We start from the raw sequence: 21706 nt of genomic DNA on the forward strand, positions 1-21706 counted from the left end.
GGCCTCCAATCTTTGCTAAAATGTTGCAACTATACAACTTGTTGGCAGAGACTTCCAATCACACAATAGACAGTAGCAGGTACGGTGCAGGATTCAAGGTGGTGCAATCAATAACATGGGACAGTGCAACGTCCATTGCAATCTTATCTTTTGCTATCATGACTGATCCGTGCATAATTCTGTCAAATAATATTGAGCGGTTGTTGTACCGTCTGCGTATGAACTTGGGGCCTGAATTCACAAAGCTCTGCATTCAAGTTCTCTCTCGCATTGGACGGTGGCACCTTCGTCAACATGTCACGCATCAGTACTTATTTATCCATTTAGGCATTCCAAGAAAATCTAAAGGGCAAGCACGTGGATGTTATGATTAATTAACAAAAAAAAGAATTGAATCGGAAGCCGTTGACAAGTACCTGAATACGTAGCTCAAAATATGCCAAGCATGAGCAAACAATCATGGAATGCAAAATGGTAGGAGCAGTTAAAACGGTAAGCAACATGGTAAGTCCTAGCGTATGAGCTTTTTTGTTTTCTTTAGGAACTTGGTTCGTTGTTTTGCTTTACGCCTGTTGTTGGCTCAGCAACGTTAAATGAATTTGATGAGGAATTTTGAAGGCAACGTTTTCGAGTGCATTCCACCGCTACTGGCAGATAACTGGGAATGGATTGCGTTGGAGTGCACGTTAAAGAACCCTAAGTGGTCAAAATGAATACGCAGTGCTCCAACACGGCATATGCCTCATAAGCAGAACTGGTACTGGCATGTAAAACCAAAGAAAGAAGAAGATGGGCCTGGATCAACACAACCGCTGGAACTGCACGGTGTTTACTACATCCATTAAGATTGACCACCGACAAAGGCAAATCCCGGTTGTTCGAAGAGATGAAAAAAAAAACACTTCACCTGCTTAATGAATTACAAATTCTGTTTATGCAAAAACTACCACAAAAACGACCTGAAAAGTATAGGAAAAGTAAAGCTATTGCAATAGCTGACATGAAAGAAGCTTTACAATAATTATTGGAGTATAGAATATAAATAAAGTGCATCAGACGGTTAAAGTAAAAAAAAGAAACATTGCCCAAGCACTCACTACAGATGGTTAACCACCAAAGCAGAAACTTGCGGCCACACTGTTTATTACTGGGTTAATCCCAATGGTTCATTGAACGACAGCTTGGTAGGCTGCCGGATCCTCGGTATGCAGTGGCTGCTTGCGCTCTGCCACCCGGAAATGTTCTTGTGCCCGGACTGGAACATCGGCACGGCGAACACCAGGTATGTCACAGTGCTGCTGTCGGCGCTGTTCTTCGTAAGCTGCCTACTGTGCTGGAGTTCGTACGATGCGTGTTCTGACCATTTCACAGTCGGCGAAGCCAATGGCAGTCCTCTCTTCTCTTTGACGTGTGACAAGGGTAGTTCAAGGGCGCGTTACAGGTCCCGGAGCCCACCACTCGGAGTCCACAGGGGTGCCTGCCATTGCGCTTTCTGCGCAATCACCAGGATCGGCCCACATTTCTGCGCACATAGGGAGGAACGATTTTGGTTACGCCTAACCATAATACAGACAGCTTCGATGTAAGACTATCACTCCAGGTGTACTGTTTTACATATTCGAGGATAATTTACTATCCGCCTTATTCAAAGTAACCGAAAATTCTCCATCCGCATTTTGATGTGATTGTGGGCGACTGCTGTCGCTTGGTTAATCGAAATTTTAATTGCCTTCTCTGTACATTCAAGTGAATTCCCTTAAGCGATTACTGCCGACTAGTACGGAACATCGCCTCCGTCTGTGCGACATTGCTGCATAGATGTGTCACAATGCGCATCTGACTGAATTCTTATTTGCATTAAGGCATATACAATAGCTTGTGAAATGTGTAGTTTCCGGCCTGGAGTTCTTTCGATTATTCTAGTGACGCAGTGGGAATCTTTAACTTGTGAGTCGGGCGAGCTAAACGCCGTCTTCGAACGCGCATACGAGCAGGGTCGGGTTTTCTATGATATGGGTATTTTGTGGGTCAATTCTGAGCAGCGCATTGATGGCATCTGACCATTTGCGGGCATGTCCGACATTCTCACTTTCGCACGCTGTACAAAGTGCCTCAAAGTGCTACAGAACGGTTCCATTTCTCACGTATTCTATAAATCGACTGGAGCGAAAAAAAGATTTATTTCCGCGTCGCTTCTTCACTCAACCGTTAAGAACGGTTTCAAATGTGGTAGCGGTGCATATAATTACAAACCAACCTTTTCATTTTGTGGACAGGTGCATTCACTGTTACAAAATTGTTCTGTATTTCATGCGTCGACAACCTTTGTGGTTATGAGTGCATTTTAACGTAGTGGGATGGCAAACATTGGAAGCCTTCGCCCGCATGAGCCGACTCAAGTTTGTCGGGAGAAAGCGTAATTGGGGTGGGTAAAATCCAACAAATCATTTCACGCGAATACGTTAGCTTATCTTCCGCCGCAGAGGAGACCGAGAAGCCATGGCGACGTCGCAGTTATCGAGTGCCGCTCGGACCACTGACGAAGAGTGAGAAGGAAGAGAGCTGGAATATTACTTTTGCTTCCGGCCTTGATGTCATTATTCACTTCACCGATGGAGCTCCTAAAAGAATGCCTACTCTGGACAACATGGAAAAGCATTGGATATTAAGACAGTTAAAAATGCAGCAAACATCAGCTATTTCTCTGGTGTCGAACTCATTTCCTGCCATAGAAACCGGCTCTCTCAGCGGCTACTGCCATTTTTTCTTTTTTTTTTTCTTTTTTGACAACTACTTCCCTTTGTTACGTACTGCATGGCCACAAAAATATTACGTAAGTCGGCATTTTCCATTGAAGCCTTCTTTGGGGGCAAAATCGCAGGGTCTATTTGGGAGATTTTTTTAAATCGAAAAAATCGCAGTATATGGGAGCTTTCTCTTACAGTGCAATAAAAGTTTGGCCAGGCTGTTTCGGCATTTCTGGCGTTAATCACGGTTTAGTGTGCTCCTTACTGTAAAACCCGTTATTTTGATCCCAGAATTGTTTGGTAAAGGGGATATTCATGGCTACTAAACTACTACTATAATTGCCGCAACAGTTCCTGGACATTTATTTTTTTTAGAATTACAGCATATTACAAACAGTGCAGCTTTTTCAGCATTTTATGTGCAATTTTAGCCACCCCTTATCTTCATTCATTTCCTACGTGGAACGGAAAGACAAAACAGACACTTAGGTTTAAATATCTAGGTGTCTTTTTTACTTCTGATTTACGATGGAACAAGCGTGTTAACTATATTGGAAAGAGAGCAGCATCAGCTTTGGGATTTTTGAGCCGCAATATTAGTCATTTACCGAGTAACTTAAAAACCGAGCTGTATTTCAGTCATACATGTTCAATACTTGAATATGGATGTGTTTGTTGGGACCCACACACATCTGAGCTTATAAATGAATTATAAAAAGTCAAGAATAGGGCAGTTAGATTTGTTCTTGGTAACTATAGCCGGCAGCTTAGCATGACAGAAAGCAAACATAAACTTAAATGGCAAGAGCTTAAGGATCGTAGAAGGCATGTCAGATTAAAATTTTTCCGCGATATTTATTATTCTAAAACAGGTATAAACCGCGAACAATATATCCAGGCACCACACAACATATCTAAGCGACTGGACCACTGTTTTAAGGTCAGGAAATTTTCTTGTAGGGGCGACGTCTTCCGTTATTCCTTTTTTGTTAGGACTGTTCGAGATTGGAACACTTTGCCATCGAGCATTGCATACATAACAGAAAATGATACTTTTTTTTCATGCATTGAAATGATTTGTTCATCTATTTAGTTATGTTTGTAAACTCCCTGCTGTAATGCCCTACGGGGCGATGCAGGTAATAAATAAATAAATAAATAAATAAAATAAATTCGGGCAGCCCCCTTATGCCAAGGCCTTGTGCTTGTTCGATGTTTTTGGGGCTCACCAAGCAGACATTGCTCTCGAGACACAGGTCCTCGACATGCGCTAATGGCACCAAGAGACGTTCGAAGGAATGTCGCTTTGCAAATGACCGAAACCCTTTTGGCGGTATCCAACTGGTTGCCATGAATCACTACAGTTCTGAGCGTCTGTTCTCGCGTGCTAAACGCGTGATCACAAGGTAGTGTAGTGACCCAGAAGTAAAATGGCAGAAAACATCTGGTCATAAGGGTCGAAAGCTGCTGGCAATTTCCCCTTCATGTTTGCGAACTGGATCTGTGCGCATCGCCAGAAATAATTACTGGTGTACAACAAATTGTGACGATCGTGTTCCTGTTCGCTACGCCTTTACATTTATGCCTCAGCAGCGTAGTTTTTCTCTCGGGAGCTCTTAATGACTTAATTACTAAAGTATACACGCAATGTTTATCGCAGATCCCTCACACCGTTGACTTACAGGCGGCTGCAAGTGGGACGCCATTCTCGATGCTACCCATGTCAAATGGGAGTGCGCCTGACAAATGGAAAGAAACACTTCAACAAAAAGCTTTGTGAATTAAGCCCCTAAAATACAACTCAAAAGTTGTTTGCAGCACTGTCTAAGTTGCGAGAGGCACACAGGTAATAATCCTTGCTCAGCGGACTTTAGTTCAGGGCGTAACTGTCTCATTATTAGCGGCATTAAGGACATTAATCGTTGCTTGGTACATGATAGGTTACAGCGATACGTGACACGTGAGGACCTTTGCACATGCACTTTCGTACACCGTGAATCACTGTGGCGGTGAGCAGACGACGCGACGCGACGCGAATGAACACATTTCGCGGAGTATTTGGCTTTAGTATTTGCTAAAGAGTCCTGCAGCTTCCACTGTGCAGCAAACGACTTGTGAGATGGAGAATAGCTCTTAAATTCTGTTGCATTTAAGCTAACCTGCTTCTCAGTAGGGGAAGGGGAGAAGCTAGCAAAAGCCCCTAGGAGGCAAGTGAAAAGGCCAAGTGAAAAACACACACACGCACGCACGCACACGCGCGCGCAATACATAAAAAAACCTTATATCTTCATTTCGCTTTTGAGTCCTCCGTGTTCGAATATTTGAGTCTACCTCACTTGACTGCTGGCTTTTTATGCTACCTACCAGACGGAACGAGAGCTAGATTTTTCAGAAAAAGCTAATTGCTTGAAGGTAAGCAAATAAGAAGTCGAGTGCTTGACGCTGTGTTGATGTAGTTTGCAAGGGGATATAATATGCGCCTTGGTGTCATAGGGCCGTGAAATGTTGTAGCCATGTTTTACTAAAATATGGCAATTTCATCACTGCACGCTCTACATTGTCATAGAATATGTCCGATTGTTTCTGCAGAGCCACAGTTGTACCAACAGGGGCTTTTATTTTGAACAACGCGGTTGAGGAGGCCGTTTGTGTACGCCATGGTAACATATCCGCTGGTAGATTGTGTCTAATTCCTGGGGTTGTCGTATTTGAAGAGCTGATTGAAGTTTCGGATCGCTAGAGTACAGAAATTCCTACTGTGCGAAGGTTTGAAGCCCAGACATTTTTTCACGCTTGAAGAACATAACGGTTAGCCAATGGCGATACCTCAGTTGTTTGCGTCTTTTGCATTTAGCGCAGTGCAACACCTCTAAATATGGAAGAACGAAAATATCAATATCAAGAAAAGGTTGGAAGAGGGCGCATCAATGCCATAGTCTAAACATCCCACAAGCGCGGAATTTGACAACGCCGCTTTGTTCCAAGGGTAGGGCACCATACTTATTTCATAAAGTAGTTGTGCACTGCTCTAATAAATAAATGAACATAAATAACATACCCTGTGCCCAGAACGGTGCTGGTTCTTTGGACGAAATATAAAGATCAATTTTATTTTTCATTATTGCCGCACTTCATCGTTGTTTCAAACGTGGCTCCGAGCTCGAAAGTCGCCGCGGCGTTTTTATTTCTGTCATCAGCCACATTGATATCAGCCACTGTTCGCAGTTATTTGCGACGCATGAATAAAATTCATATGAAAAATGAAATTCGTAAAAAACAACCTGTAGCTTCTCATGCCCTCATGCCTGCCCACTTCGGCCACTCGGTCAGGCGGCTAACAGTGACACAGTATAATAAACGTTTAACTTGCGAAAAAAATCTGCCTGCAGCTGTGTTACAATTCCGTGCTACATGCACTGGTATGAGCCTAACGGCTGAGAAGCGTCAAGCTTTATATATTCCCACCCAATCACTGAATTGGGCGCTCGTAAACGCAGAAGGTCCCTCTCATTAAAGAGAAATCGTGAGCTTTTCCCTGTAAAAAACAGTATCCCATTGTGAGGGACGCCGTATACAGTGAAGGATTTCCGGATCAATTTGGACCACCTGGGGTTCTTTCAGGGGAACCTAAACCTAAGAAGACGAGCGTTTTAGCAATTAAATCCCGCGAAAATGCCCCGCCGCGGCCATGATCCTGGCCAAACCGCGAGCTCAGCAGTGCAAGGCCATAGTCACTGAGTTTCCGTGATGGATTGGTCTTATCTCAAGCCCCATCGCGATGCGATCGACACCTGCAACGCCACTGCTGGCGTTGCTCATCATGCCAGCGTTCTGACAAGCAAGGTATGTGCCAGGGCGCCGTTTTATTACCGTAGCAATTATATGGAAACTCTTCACGCATTTATGCCATCGTCGTCGTCACCGTGAGGTTCCGTATAAATTCCAAGGGCGATAAAATCGTCGCCGCGCGCCGTGTGCTGTATGTGCGAGTGAAAAAAACGCGACGGACGCGCGCTTTCACGGAGAGCTAACACACGGCGGATAGCAAACACGACGTCTTCCGTCGTGCGAAATGCCACGAGGAGATGAAAGGGAGGGAGGGAGGGAGGGAGCGGGGGCAACATTGTACTGCGGCACCAACTGCGTATCTTGCGACCGGCCGAAAGGGGAACTGGCGACTGAATCACAAACGCGAAAGGAAGAAAGCGGGAAGGAAGCGTGGGAGGGACGGGGTGCGGCTTCTATTCTGCCAGAAAATGCATACTTGGGCTTTGTGCGGCTGCGGGTGCTTGCGCGCACCTTATTTTGAAAACGATCGACACATGACTTCTACCTTTGTATGCGCTGTGCCCCTTTCGCCGCTCAGTTTCCGTTAAAGCGATAGACCGCATGAACCTTCGCTCGCTGCTGGACCGCGCGTGCTCACGCCAGCGGTTTGACAGTGGTTGTTTGTGGTGATCGAGTGTGATCTAATAATGTTTGCTTGTGTGGGCTGACACCATGCTTGTTAATTCAGTTAGTAAGCTCATGTGTCCAAGTTTATGCAGACGATAAAATTACTACCCTTAACCCGTATAGCTCTCTACTAATTTGCTATCGCAATTGATGTTTCACCATTCGGCGAAACTGCGACGTTTATTTCTTGCTGCGCGTCAGCAGTTGTCTCGCATGCTATGTCACGCCATGTCACTTTACACGTATTGTTAGAATACCGTCTCAAGAGCACGAATTGAATGCTAATCCTGTAGATATCGCTTTCGATGCTTGAGTTTCTGTCAAAATTTCCAATTTATTCATGGTGTTTCCTTCCAATTGTAGGTCAATTAAGTGATACAAATTCTAACTCTACTATCTCCTTACTATGCAAGCTACTCGCGGTCAATCTGAAAGCTCAAGCTCGGCCACTAATCCGCTCCACTGGCTACATTATTACATACTCTAGTATATGGATGTTGTAGACTAAGTGGTAGGCAGTAGTCGGTTGCGCAGTCCCCGCTGGGATCAGGGTTTGAAGGGTTCTGGCCCGTTCCTGATAGTGGGTAAGCTGGTTAGCGCCATGGTGCGAAGTGCACGCGCCTAGGAGCGAGGCAGCACGCGCAGCGGCCGATCCTGTCTTCGAAAGAGCTCTGCCCATTCCGGACAATATTTCACGACGGCTTCCATCAGTTGTACCTTCACGGGTGCTGATTTTACCAAGGACCCTCACGACATTATCGTCGACAAAGGAGGCAAGAAGGAGTACGTACGCGACCAGTTTCTTGCAATTGTAGGCACTTTGGGAATTGGTGCAGCGCCACTATATATGGGCGGCCTTAGCACAACCGATAGCGCCATCCCCGTTTAAGAGCATTCCAAGGTAGACTGCAAACGCTGCGCCGTGTACAGATAATGCAGCCACTTGTTCTGCTGTCAGACTCAGCTCCGAGTTGCTTGCACTCGCGTTATCACCCAAGGTTGTTCCACTAGAGAACGTTGTAGTCGCATGAGTAATGTCGCACGACTGTCGACTGCAAGACACCTGAGTGCCTTTTAACAGCAAGATGGCTGACAGTATGCGCAAACGTCCAAAGCACACTTCAGGGCGTGCATTGTCTGCTATGCTGATCGCACCAAAAGGACACAAGCCTTGACAGACTGATCAGCGCAGTCCTGTTCGTGAAAAGCGTTTTTCAGAATAGGTGTAAAGTAGACGCTTCGTCTTTGATGCACGTTCCTTTTTTTCTTCGTATTAGTGGAACCCTCGCATCCGCATGGGAATAAAAAAGGAAGTGAAATGTATGAGCATGTGTGAGGTATAGAAAAACAAGAGCAAGCTAATAATTGCAAATAGCTTTAGGTGTGTTGTCTGGCAGCGGTGCACGATGCGGCCTCACGGGTAACAAAAGCGGCGCGTTTGCACCCCTGAAGCAAAAGGCATAGCAGACGGCATCGGAACAGCAAATTCAAGTTCGCGTTTGCACACAATGTCGCTTATCTCGCCGCTCTTCGCCGTTACAATCGGCTGTCATGCCGTGCCGTCGATGCTCTCAGGAGATTCATAAAACGCGATTCAGCCAGCCAACCTCCTGTTGAAGTCATTGCAAGACAGTCTTCGTGAACAAAATGAGGTTCAGATAAAGGCGGAGCTACTGCACACGGCACAAAATCGCGTCGCCTCTCACGTGACGGCAGTAGGAGCATTCTCGGACTATTAAATTTTATTTTTCTGCGCTATTTTCGAGAGCGGCACACATTTTTCGACTGTACTTTTTGGGGAATTAGCCCACGCTTTCAAGTATGATGCCGTGCTAAATGTATTTATATTCTCGTAGTTTTACATGCCGATACTATAATCTTATTAATAAAGCATGTCGTTTTTCGGGAAAAGCTACCGTGTACTTTTTTATCCAGCTGCCGTGGTTGAAAATATACGCGGCTGAGACATCTTGACGCGACGCAGAACTCAAGGCGACTCATCCTGACTAGAAGCAACAGCGTCCCGTCTGCTAAAAACACGTCTGACAACACTGTCGTGATGAACAGCGCCGCCCGTGGTGTTTCACGTGTCGAACTTTGAAGGTACACGTGTTCAGGCCGACGGGAAACAATCGACGTTCGGAAAACGCGCCAAGCATTTTCACGCTCTGCTTAAGGATGTTCTATTTTGCGTCTCGACGGAAGCCTGTGTGACGTAGGGGTTAGAGAAGCAGGACTCGGTGCTGGCGGTACCGTGCTCGAATCCCACCGGCGGACGTTTTCATTCATGTACTTTATTTATTGATTGATTTCATGATGTATATGTATCCGAAACATCATGGCAACCAGCAAACCTCCTTGGCGACTGGCGGTGCTAGCGGCATATCCCCGGTAGAACATATCGGCCCACATTTTTAGGCTGCACTATGTCCGGGATTGGCGGTGATTTAAACATACCACATGCGCAAAAGTTGTAAGTCCCTAGGAAATACTTCGTCTTTTGCAATGTTGCAATGTTGCATCAATGTTGACATTTGCAATGTTGCATCTACGCTGCCCACGCAGCATTCCAGTAGTCTAAACCGGGTGTTTCATTTTAGCTGCACGAAATTTTTAAAAATCGCCTGTGGCACATAGCTCAACTATAATCCTTGATCTAAACTACTTGATGAGGTGGCCATTACTTTCACGAGAAATCAAAATGCCTAAGTGAATATTAAACATATCTGCGCTAATTAGTTTTTCATCAATTGTTTTACGGCACATCTTTCAATCTACGAATTATAGCCGCTGAGTTTTCGAGGCGTGTCCACTTGGCACGAATTCTCAGGAATGAACCAGTTTCGAGATATTAATTGTCAAAATGTCCGAAGAAATGCATAGGTGTTCCAGTTAACGCTGTGCTTCAATGCATAAAACAGCTTTTTCCCCGAAAAGTTAACTAGAACGCCCATGCGTTTCATCGGACACATTGACCATTAATATCTCGAAACTGTTACAGTCCTGAGAATTCATGTAAAGTGGATACGCCTTGCGAGCTCAGCGGCTGTAATTCGTGGATTGAAAGACGTGCCGTAAAATATTTCATGAAATAGCGTTTTCATGTTATTTTTTAATTTGACTTTTTATTTCTCATGGAAGTAATGGCCACGTCATCGAGTAGTTTAGATCAAGGATTATAATTGTGCTATCTTCCACAGGCAATTTTAAAATTTTGGTGCAGCTTAAAGGAAAACACTCTGTATATCTGTAGTTGCTTAATCTGCTGTATCTTCCTTGAACACAGAACACCACCACTACACACGCATAACTGTGCTCGCTTGGCGGCTCGAAGGCGGAAAAAGATGCCTGCGATGTCATCATAAAATGCCGTTCTCTTGTTACCTGCTCCTAAATGGGTGGATATATAGTTCGGGGTTTCCAGTGTGCCAGGGATCGGCCAGCGGTGCCCGATACGTTACGCCAGCGACGCCAGGTTGGCCGGAAATTCGTCTCCTTTATTGTAGACTGCAACGCGTCCTCTTTTCACCTGCATAGCCTGACTGAGATGTACGTGGCATCCGCGTTACACCGTACTATATACATGCCTAAAGGGATCGATAAAGTTGTACGTTTAAGTTGCACACATAGATCTCGCAACGACAGTACCATTAACACCAAATGCATAGGATGCTTTTCAAGGTGGACACATTTTCTATTTCTTGCTTATGAAATAAGAATGAAGTGTCCTGGATGGGATATTTATTAAGGACTATGCCATCGTTCGCGTTATTACCAATTATAATTTCTGTCATGCTTTCAGAAATTTATCCTACCGCCGAACCGGGTACCAAGCAAATAATAAAATTAGCTTCCCTGTACCACATATTTATAACCCTTACTCTTTCTTTTTTTTAGTCCTTGCGGGAGATGGTCAAGCCGCAAAAGAAGCTGACGGATTCTGAGGCAAGAATCTTCCTCAAGCACCTGTTTCTGCTCAATTGCATTGCCAAATTACATACGCGCCGTTATATGGTGCCCGAAATGTTGGCCCGGAAAGGACACCGATGCGAAGTTGACATCTGGTTCATCGGGTGTATCTTGTGAGTATTCTGCGGTTTCAATGTATTACGCAGTCGGAGTTTCATATAATAGACCATAGCGTATGGCTTCTCAGCCAACCAGTGCCAGTGTGAGCTCGTGTTTCAGATTAGGGAGGATGGCTAGTTCATTGTGCGTTAGTAATACGTCTTCGAAGCTTAAGTACGCAGGGTGATGACAGGCGGATATTCAAGGTGCCGTACAATACTTTCACAACCTTGAAGAATTCATTAGGTGGTTAAGCACTTGGCCATAGTATTTTTTTCATGTGGGAAATGTGTTCGTTTGAACCTTGGGTTATGTAATGTGTTTGCTCTCGAGTAAACATGACGCTACTAAAACTGCTAAGCTGATTGGCAGATCCTTAAGGACTTCATTAGTCATGGCCATGTGTCGGAGCCCGTGAGCTTGAGCCAGCGCTAACAGATGGACTATGTTCTTAACTTCAAAGCTAATTGAGGGCGTAGGGTATTTAGTAGTATGCGCACTTTTTTTCACTTGCCTTTGTACATGATAGCGCATAGCTAGTCTCGTTTCAGGAACCACAAAGTGGAAGTATTGTAACCACTTCGTTGTTGCATGTGTGAAGATGAAGCCGTGCTTCATGTTGGTGGTAAATTGGTAGTTCTGTTCACTCAGCTTTTGCAACCCTGCGCTGAACAAGAGGAAAATTCTTAGCTATAGTAATATTGTAGCTGTGAGGAAACAATCGCCCACATTCTTAGTGATTGTTCCCAATTATAAGCGCCAAGGTAAGAACTGTCAGCCACCGTTACTACATTAGATGAAGTTGTTGAATGCTCTGTAAGTGCCGTATATCGTGGGCGCCTTCGTGCATTGGTTTGCCACCAGAGGGCGGGAGCGCCGCAAGTAGTTTAAAGCCCTTCAATGTCTAAAAGCAGCACCAACCACTTCCCTTCTCCTCAGTTCCCCGGTACCGCTCGGAGCGGCCAGCGCGACCGCGAAAGTGAGCTTCTTTGATTTCTCACTTCTGGCTACCCCCGGGCTGCCAGAGCTAGCCAGAGCGCCTTCGTTTTTCTCGGGTTGCTCCGCCCACCGCGTGACGCAATTCCGCCGCGCGTTCGTTTTACTCGGGCTGGACGCTTTTGGCTACCCGCGCAATCCCAGAACCAGCCAGGACGATTTTGGACTGGCTGCTCTCTGGAAGTTTTCTGGGTACCTGAACTTCACTCTCACCATGCCCTCTAAACTGCGCATGCGCGAAAAAAAAATGCACATCGGGACTTTTTATCTTTGAAGATTCGCACGTCTAGGTACTACTGAAGAGTTTCCGGTTTTGCTCTGTTTGTCCCTAGGGTAGCTGACTGCGCGCGAAGGAGAGAAAGTTTTGGAAGTTTTGCTCCTTGAATATCTGACTTTGCCTAGGTACTCCGGCGGAGAACTTCCTTTGCTCGTTTTGTATGCATTTGTCCCTAACGTTGGCTTCAGATACCTGAGGTTTGTTTACCGCGAAGCCAGCTTCGCCCCGCCGGCGTTGGAACACAGAAAACGCTGGGCTGGTGGTGACTAGGCACAACTGTGGCTGCTGTTAAGGGATCGATGGTATTCCTAAATAAACGCATCACTGTTTGGATGATCCAAATATAATCTCACTATCAAGGAGCGAGCAGTATACCTTAATGGAGCACTATTTTCTTTATTTGGGGTGTTGCGCAGCACAGCGTAGCAACACCCCAATGACCGCCGCTTTGCGTCTGCGCACGGCACCGCGGCTTGCGCAGTGGCACCGGGGCACAAACGAGATCAATATCCGCTTGCGCAAGAGCGGATGCTCGCATCGTCGCACTTTCACTGCAACCAAAAAAAGTCACAGGTCCGCGCGGCACACGCAGCACAGTCACAGCGTAAGCTGGTGGAGCGGCACAAGAGTAGCTCCAACTTGGGAAATACGCACAACAGGGTCTTCGCGGCTGTATGTCCGCCTCGTTTTGACGAGAACGATCTGAACTGTCCGCCTGGCATCGACGGCGAGCGGCGGCTTGTAATGCTCTCTGCACAGCAGTCTGCTGAGCCCGATCAAGCCTTACAACTGCAACTTACATGACGGGCGCGCCGCCTTTGCAGACTCCCTAACTAGATGGCGCCACCATACTGGTGGAGGCTCGGCAGCTCGGGAGCGCGTTGATTGTGCGCCTCGTCTCAATCACATATCGTCGTCTGCGCCTCGGTGCGCTGCGTTTGTAGGCATCTTACCTAGATGGCGCCACCATCTGGCGGAGGCTCGAGTCGTCTCCCCCTGCGTGTTTGCCTTATATATGAGCATTTTCCGCGGCCCGATAGCAAGCGCTTGCGTGGCTCAGTGGTAGATTATCCGGCACCCATGCAGTGGCTGCGGGTTAGATCCCGGCGGGAATCGGGTACTTTTTTCGCGTTTCCGGCGATAGCGGTTACGCGGCGGACGCCGGCGGCGGCATCATTGCGACCCGAAATGGCTATCGGAATGAGTCCATAACAGCTTACGCTGTAAAAAAAAACTTACTGTATCGGCGTCATTGATGTCGCCTCAACACACGGGCACCTTAATCCCGCCATCTCGTTCCCTTTTTTCGCTGCGATCGTGCCTACATTCGTCGTTGAAAACTTGAATGACGCGGCTATTCGGCAGCGAGGCGTGTAGCGTCGTCAAAGGCCCGCGGGCACAACCCCTACTCGGGGCATGGAGTTTTCTATGACCCGGGGGACGGCGAAATAAAACCGTAAATGCACATGCCGGCTAACCTAGAGACACACACATACAAAACGAGCAAAGGAAGTTCTCCGACGTAGTACCTAGGCAAAGTCAGATATTCAAGGAGCAACAACCCCTAAGTAGTACCTTGACATAGGCGAATCTTCAAGGAACAGAAATCCCTACGTGCAGTTGGTTTATTTTTTTCGCGCATGCGCTGTTTAGAGAGCATCGCGAGCGTGAAGTTCAGGTCTCTGGCTAGCAGACGACATAATGTCCCGATGAGCGCTCGCCGCCATCTTTGTGAGGACTTGACGGATTGCAACGCGGGCGCTTGAGGACATTTACTTGGTCACTGGCTTGCATCGAATCTAGCGCGCGCGGCCCCGGCAGACGTAGTTTTGGACTTCGGTGATCGCTCGCGTATACTCGTCGGCGCGATTCCCTACGTCAGCGCGGTGCATGGAACGCTGATTGTGTTACTTCTAGCGTGATCTTACTAGGGTTATAACGCACAGTTCCGCCTTGCGACGCGGTGAACAATTTGACGATTTCTTTTGTGCGTGTGTGTGTCCCTTGATTGCTTCTTCCCGGTCTTGAACAGCGCGCTACGCTCTCGATCATGCTTGCTTGGCATCCTCATCGTGTTCACCGCAAGGTGTCCGCGAAGTTGTAGACGCTCATTGCCACACATTGCGGTGCCTTTTTAGTTTTTCTATGGTGGTCTCCCTTGTCATATCGCCGGCGTATATGCGGCGGTATCTCTTTTTTCGGCAGTTAGCGGAGGCGCCGCCGCTAGCCCGTGTTCGCTCCGTCTCTCCGTCGAGTGCCTGGGTGGTAGCTCGAAACCGATGCGTTGTAACGGTTTATATAGGCCGTTGATGTTAAATGAATGCACTGGTTGAGATGAGTAATGGCCACACGTACATTACCTTTAATATTGTTGTCATGATCGACCAATACAATTTTTCGTGTGAAGCATTTCGCTGGTCACAAGCCGCGTGCATTTTCATGCGCCAGCCGCATCCCCCGCCAAAACAAACATTCTGATATCGAATTCAAGCATGTCGGCACGAAATTTTGTGCGCACGCAATATCCTCCTTTGTCGTGTCTTGTCAAATGATTTCAAATGTCCCCGGTGACCGACGTGATCGCTGCGACCAGGCATCCTCGAGCGATCGCATTCGCTATAACTTACGCGTGATTTCGCGTCTTGGCATTGGACGCGTCGCACGCCGTTTCTTGCGCTATGCAGAGTGAGGTGCCCTATGCGCGTCCTGTGCCGAGTCGCGCGAAATCTTGGAGAAGTAATCGTATTCCCGAATGCAACTATATAATTTCAAGCTGTCAACACTGAAATGGGCCAACAACGCCGAGCGCGCGCCACCCTCGCCGCCCGCCGCCATGCTTGTAGCATGTTTACGTTTATTCCGCGGCTCCATGCCCGCGGCCAGCTGCCCGGGTGTTCGATTTTGCAAACTTCAGCAACTTCGGGTTGTTCTTGCATCCCAGCCCACGTGACTTCCTATCACAGCCGGAACTAGCTGGCTGCCGTCTGGCTACCAGCGGGCAGCCAGAACTCCGAAAATTGAAAAAGGCCAGTGGCGCCGCCTATGTCGACCGTGCCATCGCGACAACGGCTAACGCGTTACCAGAGTCAAAGTGTTTCTTACTTTAACAACTAGCGGATAATCTGGCGCCATCGTCTAAGCGAGTTTCCTAAAATGCGTTGTGCCCTCATGGCAATGACGGGATATGTGTCAGGGAGGCTTGCGCTGTCTGGTGTGGAACGAGGCATCCTCTAAAACGTGAATATGGCTACACAAATAATGCGTTCCTACAATACCATCTACATAAAAGGCTTTCATTCACCCATATGGCTTCGGCAATAAAGTATATCCCAATAAAGTTTACTAACCTACAATGCAGGATCAAGCGAAGAAAAGCAAGAACAGACGACAAGTCGTTCCAAAATGAGCGAGAACCTTGTCGTCTGTCCTCGAACTTCAGCGGTGAAGTGGTACTTTTTACGCTTCATATGATTTTACATCCACTAATATGTCCTCAGAATTAAACAAAATATGTTTTTGTGTAAGAATGAAGCTAAAACAGCTTTTTACGTGGTGTTTCAGCAGGAAATGAATCATTGTGACAGACGGAACGGTGCTAGCCAGGCGTGTCTTCAAAGCGTCCAGGCTCTCCGAGAACGATGCCAATCTGAAGTCACAATATACCGGCATTCTCATGCATACCACAGCGCAGCAGCGCCAGACCAGGGGAAATCCGCGGAAAGCTTCGTTCGAGCTCTGCGGGCAGTTTTTACGACGAGATTTTTCTTCGTCACTCAGTAACTGGGCCTTAACAATGCCGTTTTGGAATTGCGCAGAATATAGTAAATGACCAGTATTTAACGTGTAAAAGGTCCGCACGTTGAGAGCTCGTATTGCTGAAGCACTGCTCATGCGCGCTGCCTTCTCAAACACGCGCGTAATTACAAGAGTGAGAGAGGCGTGAGAGCTCGTGTTGCCGAAGCACGGCGCATGCGCGCTGCGTTCTAAAACACGCGCGTAATTACCAGAGTTTCAACAAGTTTTTACTGCGGGAAAGTATGTGAACGCGGTTTCGTAGGTTCATTTACTACTACCTGCAGAATACTTTGGTTCGGCCGGTTCGTGAAGAATTGCAAGTGTCTTTGGTCAGCAATCCATAGCAACTGGTTCGCTTCTGGTCTGCGCATTTTACAAGTGTGTGTAGCTGATGCATGGGTTCTGGCGACCATGAGCAACGTTTTCACACGTAGACAGTATTGATAATGCCAAACCGTGCCGTTCGTTTTCGCAACACGTCAAATCGTTTTTGATTTGTTTGGTTTATTACAATGCAGGAGGCTGCAGAGTGAACTGGAAGAGACTACATCCAGGATGCAGGCAGAAGGCAACGCAATCAAGGCCACCATAGTGCAGCTGGAGGAAGCAAAGGCCACTCTCGTGGCAGAGGTGTCGCAACCGAACAACAGGAGCACGCAGCTGAACATTCGCATCTCTGGACTGGAGAACGAGCTGCAGCTGACGAATACCACAACTGCCACGCTTCAGTCTCGGCTTTCTATTCAAGCAAGCCACTTTCAAACGCTTCGCCAACAGCTCGCCGACAAGGACCAGCAGATTGCTGCACTTGACGAGAAGTCAGCTGCTTCTGATGCCATGAACCAGGAGCTACTCAAGTCAAACGCCGAGCTTAACGCAGCTTTAAGAACGTCGGAAGTGGAAAAGGTGGCGCAGGCCGAAAGGGTGCGTGAAGTCGTAGCAGAGAACACGAAGCATCTGGATGCATTGTTGCTACAGAATTCAGAGCTGCTTGCTCTGGACACAACACTTAAGAATCTAGACTCGAAGCCTACAGTAGCGGTTGGAAGAAGTGAATTGCTGTCATCCCAACCGTTAGTCAGCGAGGAACGGCGTGCAAAACTTGAGGAAGCCATTGCCACGCTGCGCACTGAACTGAAGGCAAGTCGGTCTCACTGCACAGAGCTGGAGAAACAGCTGAGTCAGGCTGGATGCCAGGAAGAGGCTCAGTCATGGCGACTTCTCAAAGTACAAAATGAACTGAACAGTGTTACGCGCAGAGCAGACCAGCTTCAAGCACAGGTACAGGAGCTTGAAGTCTCCAAGCAACAGCTGGACACACTTTGCACCGAGCTTCAGCACAAGCTGAGTGAGAGTGAGTGCCAAAACAGACAGGTAGAGACAGCTACTGCAGAATGCGGCAAGCTTGAACAGTGCATTGAGAAGAGCGCAGCTGAAAAGGTTGAACTAGAGGTTCGCTTGGAGAACGAAGCACAGGTTGTTCATGCGCTGAAAGAAAAGTGTGCCGAGTATGTGGCTGCGAACGAAAACCTCTGCAGTGTAAATGCAGCATTCAAGAGTACCATCGAGGAAGCCAAGATCAAAATGGAGCACCTCGAAGCTAGGATTAAAGCGATGAACAACGAGAACTGTGCATTAAGGAACAATCTTGAGGAGAAAGGGCAGAGACTCGATAGCTTACTAGCAGAAAAGCAAATGCTGCAGCTGAAGCTCTCTGAAGCAAGTGCTGCCTGCGGCGCTATTCAGAAGGAAGTGTGCGAGGTTAGGACAAAGCTGTATACTTCTGAGGAGCAAGAACAAATTCTCAGGAATGCCAGTGCTTGCCTGGACTCATTCATCACTAGCTACAAGCATAAACTGAAGGTTACAGCGTTTCAGCTTGGTGATTTCACCAGACGAGTGGGGTTCCAGCAGGTAGAGGTCGGCTCTTTCCAGCAGCTAGTCACAAGATTGAACCTTGAAAAAGAGTGCTTGCACTCATCTCTTGCGACTGCAGAAACCACTTCGCAGTCGCTTGAGACACAGTGCCAGGCAGCTGCCTGTCCCATTGAGAAAATGAAGTTGAAGTTCATGGAAAGTCTGCACAGGAAGATGCAGCTGTCTTCGCTTGTCGAGCAACTACAACAGGAATTCCGGAAGCCTGAAACTGCTTCTTGCGGACATGAGCGAAAAGCTGTTGTGTCGCGAACCGGAGCTGGCGTCGGCAGTCAGCGATCGTGACAAGATGGCATCACAGGCGAAGAAGCTGGAAGATCGGCATGCCGGTCTGAAGCATGTCAAACAGCGCTGGAGGATCGCATAGGTAAGACTAGAACTTTTTGATTTGTATTTTAAATGGGTGACACAGTGAGGCACGGAACCTGTGAAATATTAAGGGGACACTAAATCAGTTTGGTGGTGGCGTGGATCAGAGGTAGAACACGCGGCTTCCAATGTGAAGGTCGTAAGTTGGAATCCTCAAGTCCACCACATTTTCAGGCACGGAGTGGCGCCTGACACCAGCAAAAAATCGCCGAGAGCTAGAGGGGCTATACTAGTACACGCGCAACCAAATTAGGAAGGCCCACTGAGCATTGAGAAAGTCACTCCCTCACCAAAACCGGAATTGGCCTCCCTGGTGCAGTATACAGGCACAACCTCCTTCATGACTCCTACAGTTAACCCATGACCCTCAGTCCCCAGCGGCTGCGGCGCACCTAACCAAGGCGGCGGTTGGACCTGCGACGCGGCAGACGGTGCTAAGGTTGTCTGGGTCCGGACAGGCCGCCGCTGGAAACTGAACCTTGCAATGCTCAACACGCGCACCCTATCGAGTGAGGATAGCTTAGCGGGGCTATTTGAAGAATTATAAGGTATTGCCTGGGATAATATTGACCTAAGTGAGGTTAGAAGAACTGGTGAGGCTTATACAGTGCTGACTAATGACCACGTCCTCTGCTACAGAGGTCTTCCAGATAGACAATTCGGAGTAGGATTTCTAATCCATAAGGTGGGACACATTGATAAATTCTACACCATATAGACAGGGTAGCAGTCGTCGTAATAAAGCTGAACAGGAGGTATAGACTGAAGGTAGTACAAGCCTACGCCCAAACGTCCAGTCACGATGATGAAGAAAGAGAACAGTTTTATGAAGATGTTGAATTTGCGATGAGAAAGGTGCAAACTCAGCATACTGTAGTCATGGGCGACTTCAATGCAAAATGGGGGGAAAACCAGGCTGGTGAGCAATCAATTGGCAACTACGACATCGCTTCTAGGAACACTAGAGGAATGATGTTGGTTGAATTCGCGGAAAAGAATAGGCTCCGAATAATGAATACCTCCTTCAGGAAGCGCAGGAACAGTAAGTGGACCTGGAAAAACCCTAATGAAGAAACAAGGAATGAAATAGATTTTATACTCTCTGCCGATCCCAGCATGGTGCAGGATGTAAAAGTGTTCGGTAGGGTGAAGAGCAGTGACCATAGGTTAGTAAGGCCTAGGATTTCTCTAAATTTGAAGAGAGAAAGAATAAAATTAGTCAAGAACAAACAGGCCAACATAGACGTATTAAAGGTAAAAGCAGAGCGATTCAAGCTGGTGCTCGCAAACAAATATGCAGCTTTAGAACAGGAAGGTGAAGATAACATAGATGTAATGAATGAAACCGCTACTAGGCTGAGTTCAGAAGAAGCAACTGAAGTGGAACGTAAGGCACCAAGGCAACCAGTAGGTAAGCTCTCCCAAGCAACAAAGGGCCTCTTAAAGTAACGGCAAAACATGAAAGTGTCAAACTCGAGAGACCATATAGAATTCGCTGAACTGTCGAAACTGATGAATAAGAACAAAGTAAGGGATATCCAAAATTGTAACATTGAAAAGAGTGAGGAAGCAGTAAAATATGGACGCAGCATGAAATCAGTGACAAGGAAAGTTGGCATTGGACAAGGCGAAAGGTCTGCACTAGAAGATAAGCAGGGTTATATCATCAGCAATGTCGATGTCGTAGTAAAAGCAGCAGAGTAATTCTATACTGACCTGTACAGTTCCTAGAGCAGCCAATTTACTTTCCTTCGAAGTAGTGAACAGAGTACAGAGTCTTCTTCTATAACTAGCAATGAAATTAGAAGGTCCTTAAAGGACATGAGCAGGGGATAAGCGGCTGGAGAAGCGTATAAGCAACCTGCATAAAGCTGCTTGGGGCATATTTGCATGACTAAGAGAGTATCTTATTTTTTTATTATTACAAATACCTCACAGGCTCCACGTAAGAGTATTATGTGAGGCGGACTATACAATAAATTTTTACAAGAACACAAAACAAAAAGGGATTCAAAAACCAAGTGTTATACAATGGAAAAATGTGAGAGATACCATAGGTGTAACACTAATAATAAGACACTTAGTATGTATTATACATATTTGAACGGGCCAACATGCTGTCATTATATAATGTATAAACATGATTGCAAGATATCAAATGGTTAACAAACACAGTCATACATGGTTAGTATTTTATTTCTAAATGCCGCTTTATCATGAATACACACTACATCATCAGGGAGGTCATTCCATTGAATAATGGCACGTGCTAGCGCAGATGCGTTAAAGGCTTGAGTGCGGCCAAAAAGACGAACAAAACTATCCTAATTATGAAGCCTGCGAGATATGCGATGAGGTTTTGATAGTGGCAAAGTATTTGCGTGCGCGCTGCAGATTACTTTATAGAGTAAACATAGAATGGCTATCTTTCTGCGTAAATCCAGGGATTCTAATGATAACGAAGCCTTCATGTTAGTCACACTGGAGTAGCGGTTATAGTCACGGGTAATGAAACGTGCAGCGCGGTTTTGCACAGATTCTAGCAAGTCGATTGACCAGATAGAGCGACCAGATAGAGGATGCATATTCGAGTTGTGGACAAACAAATGTCTGATATGCTAGTTTTCGTGTTATAGATGGCGCCGCGTGGAGATTACGTTTCAGGTATCCGAGTGCGCGCGATGCTGTAGAGGTAATTTTTCAATGTGTGTTGCCCAGGATAGTTTAGAAGTGAAGTTAATGCCAAGGTACTTGTAGTGGTCCGTTGCCAATAAGGGTTTATTGTTAAGAGAGTATGTGTAAGTCGAGTTTGACTGTTTTCGGCTGAACGTCATTAGTTTGCATTTCTCAGCGTTAACCGTCATCTGCGACTTCGAGCACCAGAATGAAATTATGTCAAGATCCTGTTGTAGTACAATATGATCTGCCCGAGTTTTAATTTCACGGTATATTATGCAATCGTCGGCAAACAAACGGATGTTTGATGATACATGAGATGGAAGGTCATTAATGTAGATAAGAAATAATAAAGGACCCAGGACGCTGCCCTGAGTAACACCAGAAG

General features: G+C 46.7%; 1 protein-coding gene across 1 annotated transcript in view; it reads left to right on the forward strand.

Moving 5' to 3' along the window:
* The window catches only part of LOC125943166 (uncharacterized), a 74873-nt gene extending 57496 nt beyond the window's left edge, over positions 1–17377 (forward strand). The window contains exons 2-3 of the mRNA XM_049661654.1: positions 16857–17262; positions 17360–17377. Of these exons, the coding sequence (XP_049517611.1) occupies positions 16857–17262; positions 17360–17377 (424 nt within the window). The remainder of the gene's footprint in view (positions 1–16856; positions 17263–17359) is intronic.
* Positions 17378–21706: the final 4329 nt, after the last annotated feature.

This window comes from Dermacentor silvarum, chromosome 1, assembly GCF_013339745.2.
Source record: "Dermacentor silvarum isolate Dsil-2018 chromosome 1, BIME_Dsil_1.4, whole genome shotgun sequence".
NCBI lineage: Eukaryota > Metazoa > Arthropoda > Arachnida > Ixodida > Ixodidae > Dermacentor > Dermacentor silvarum.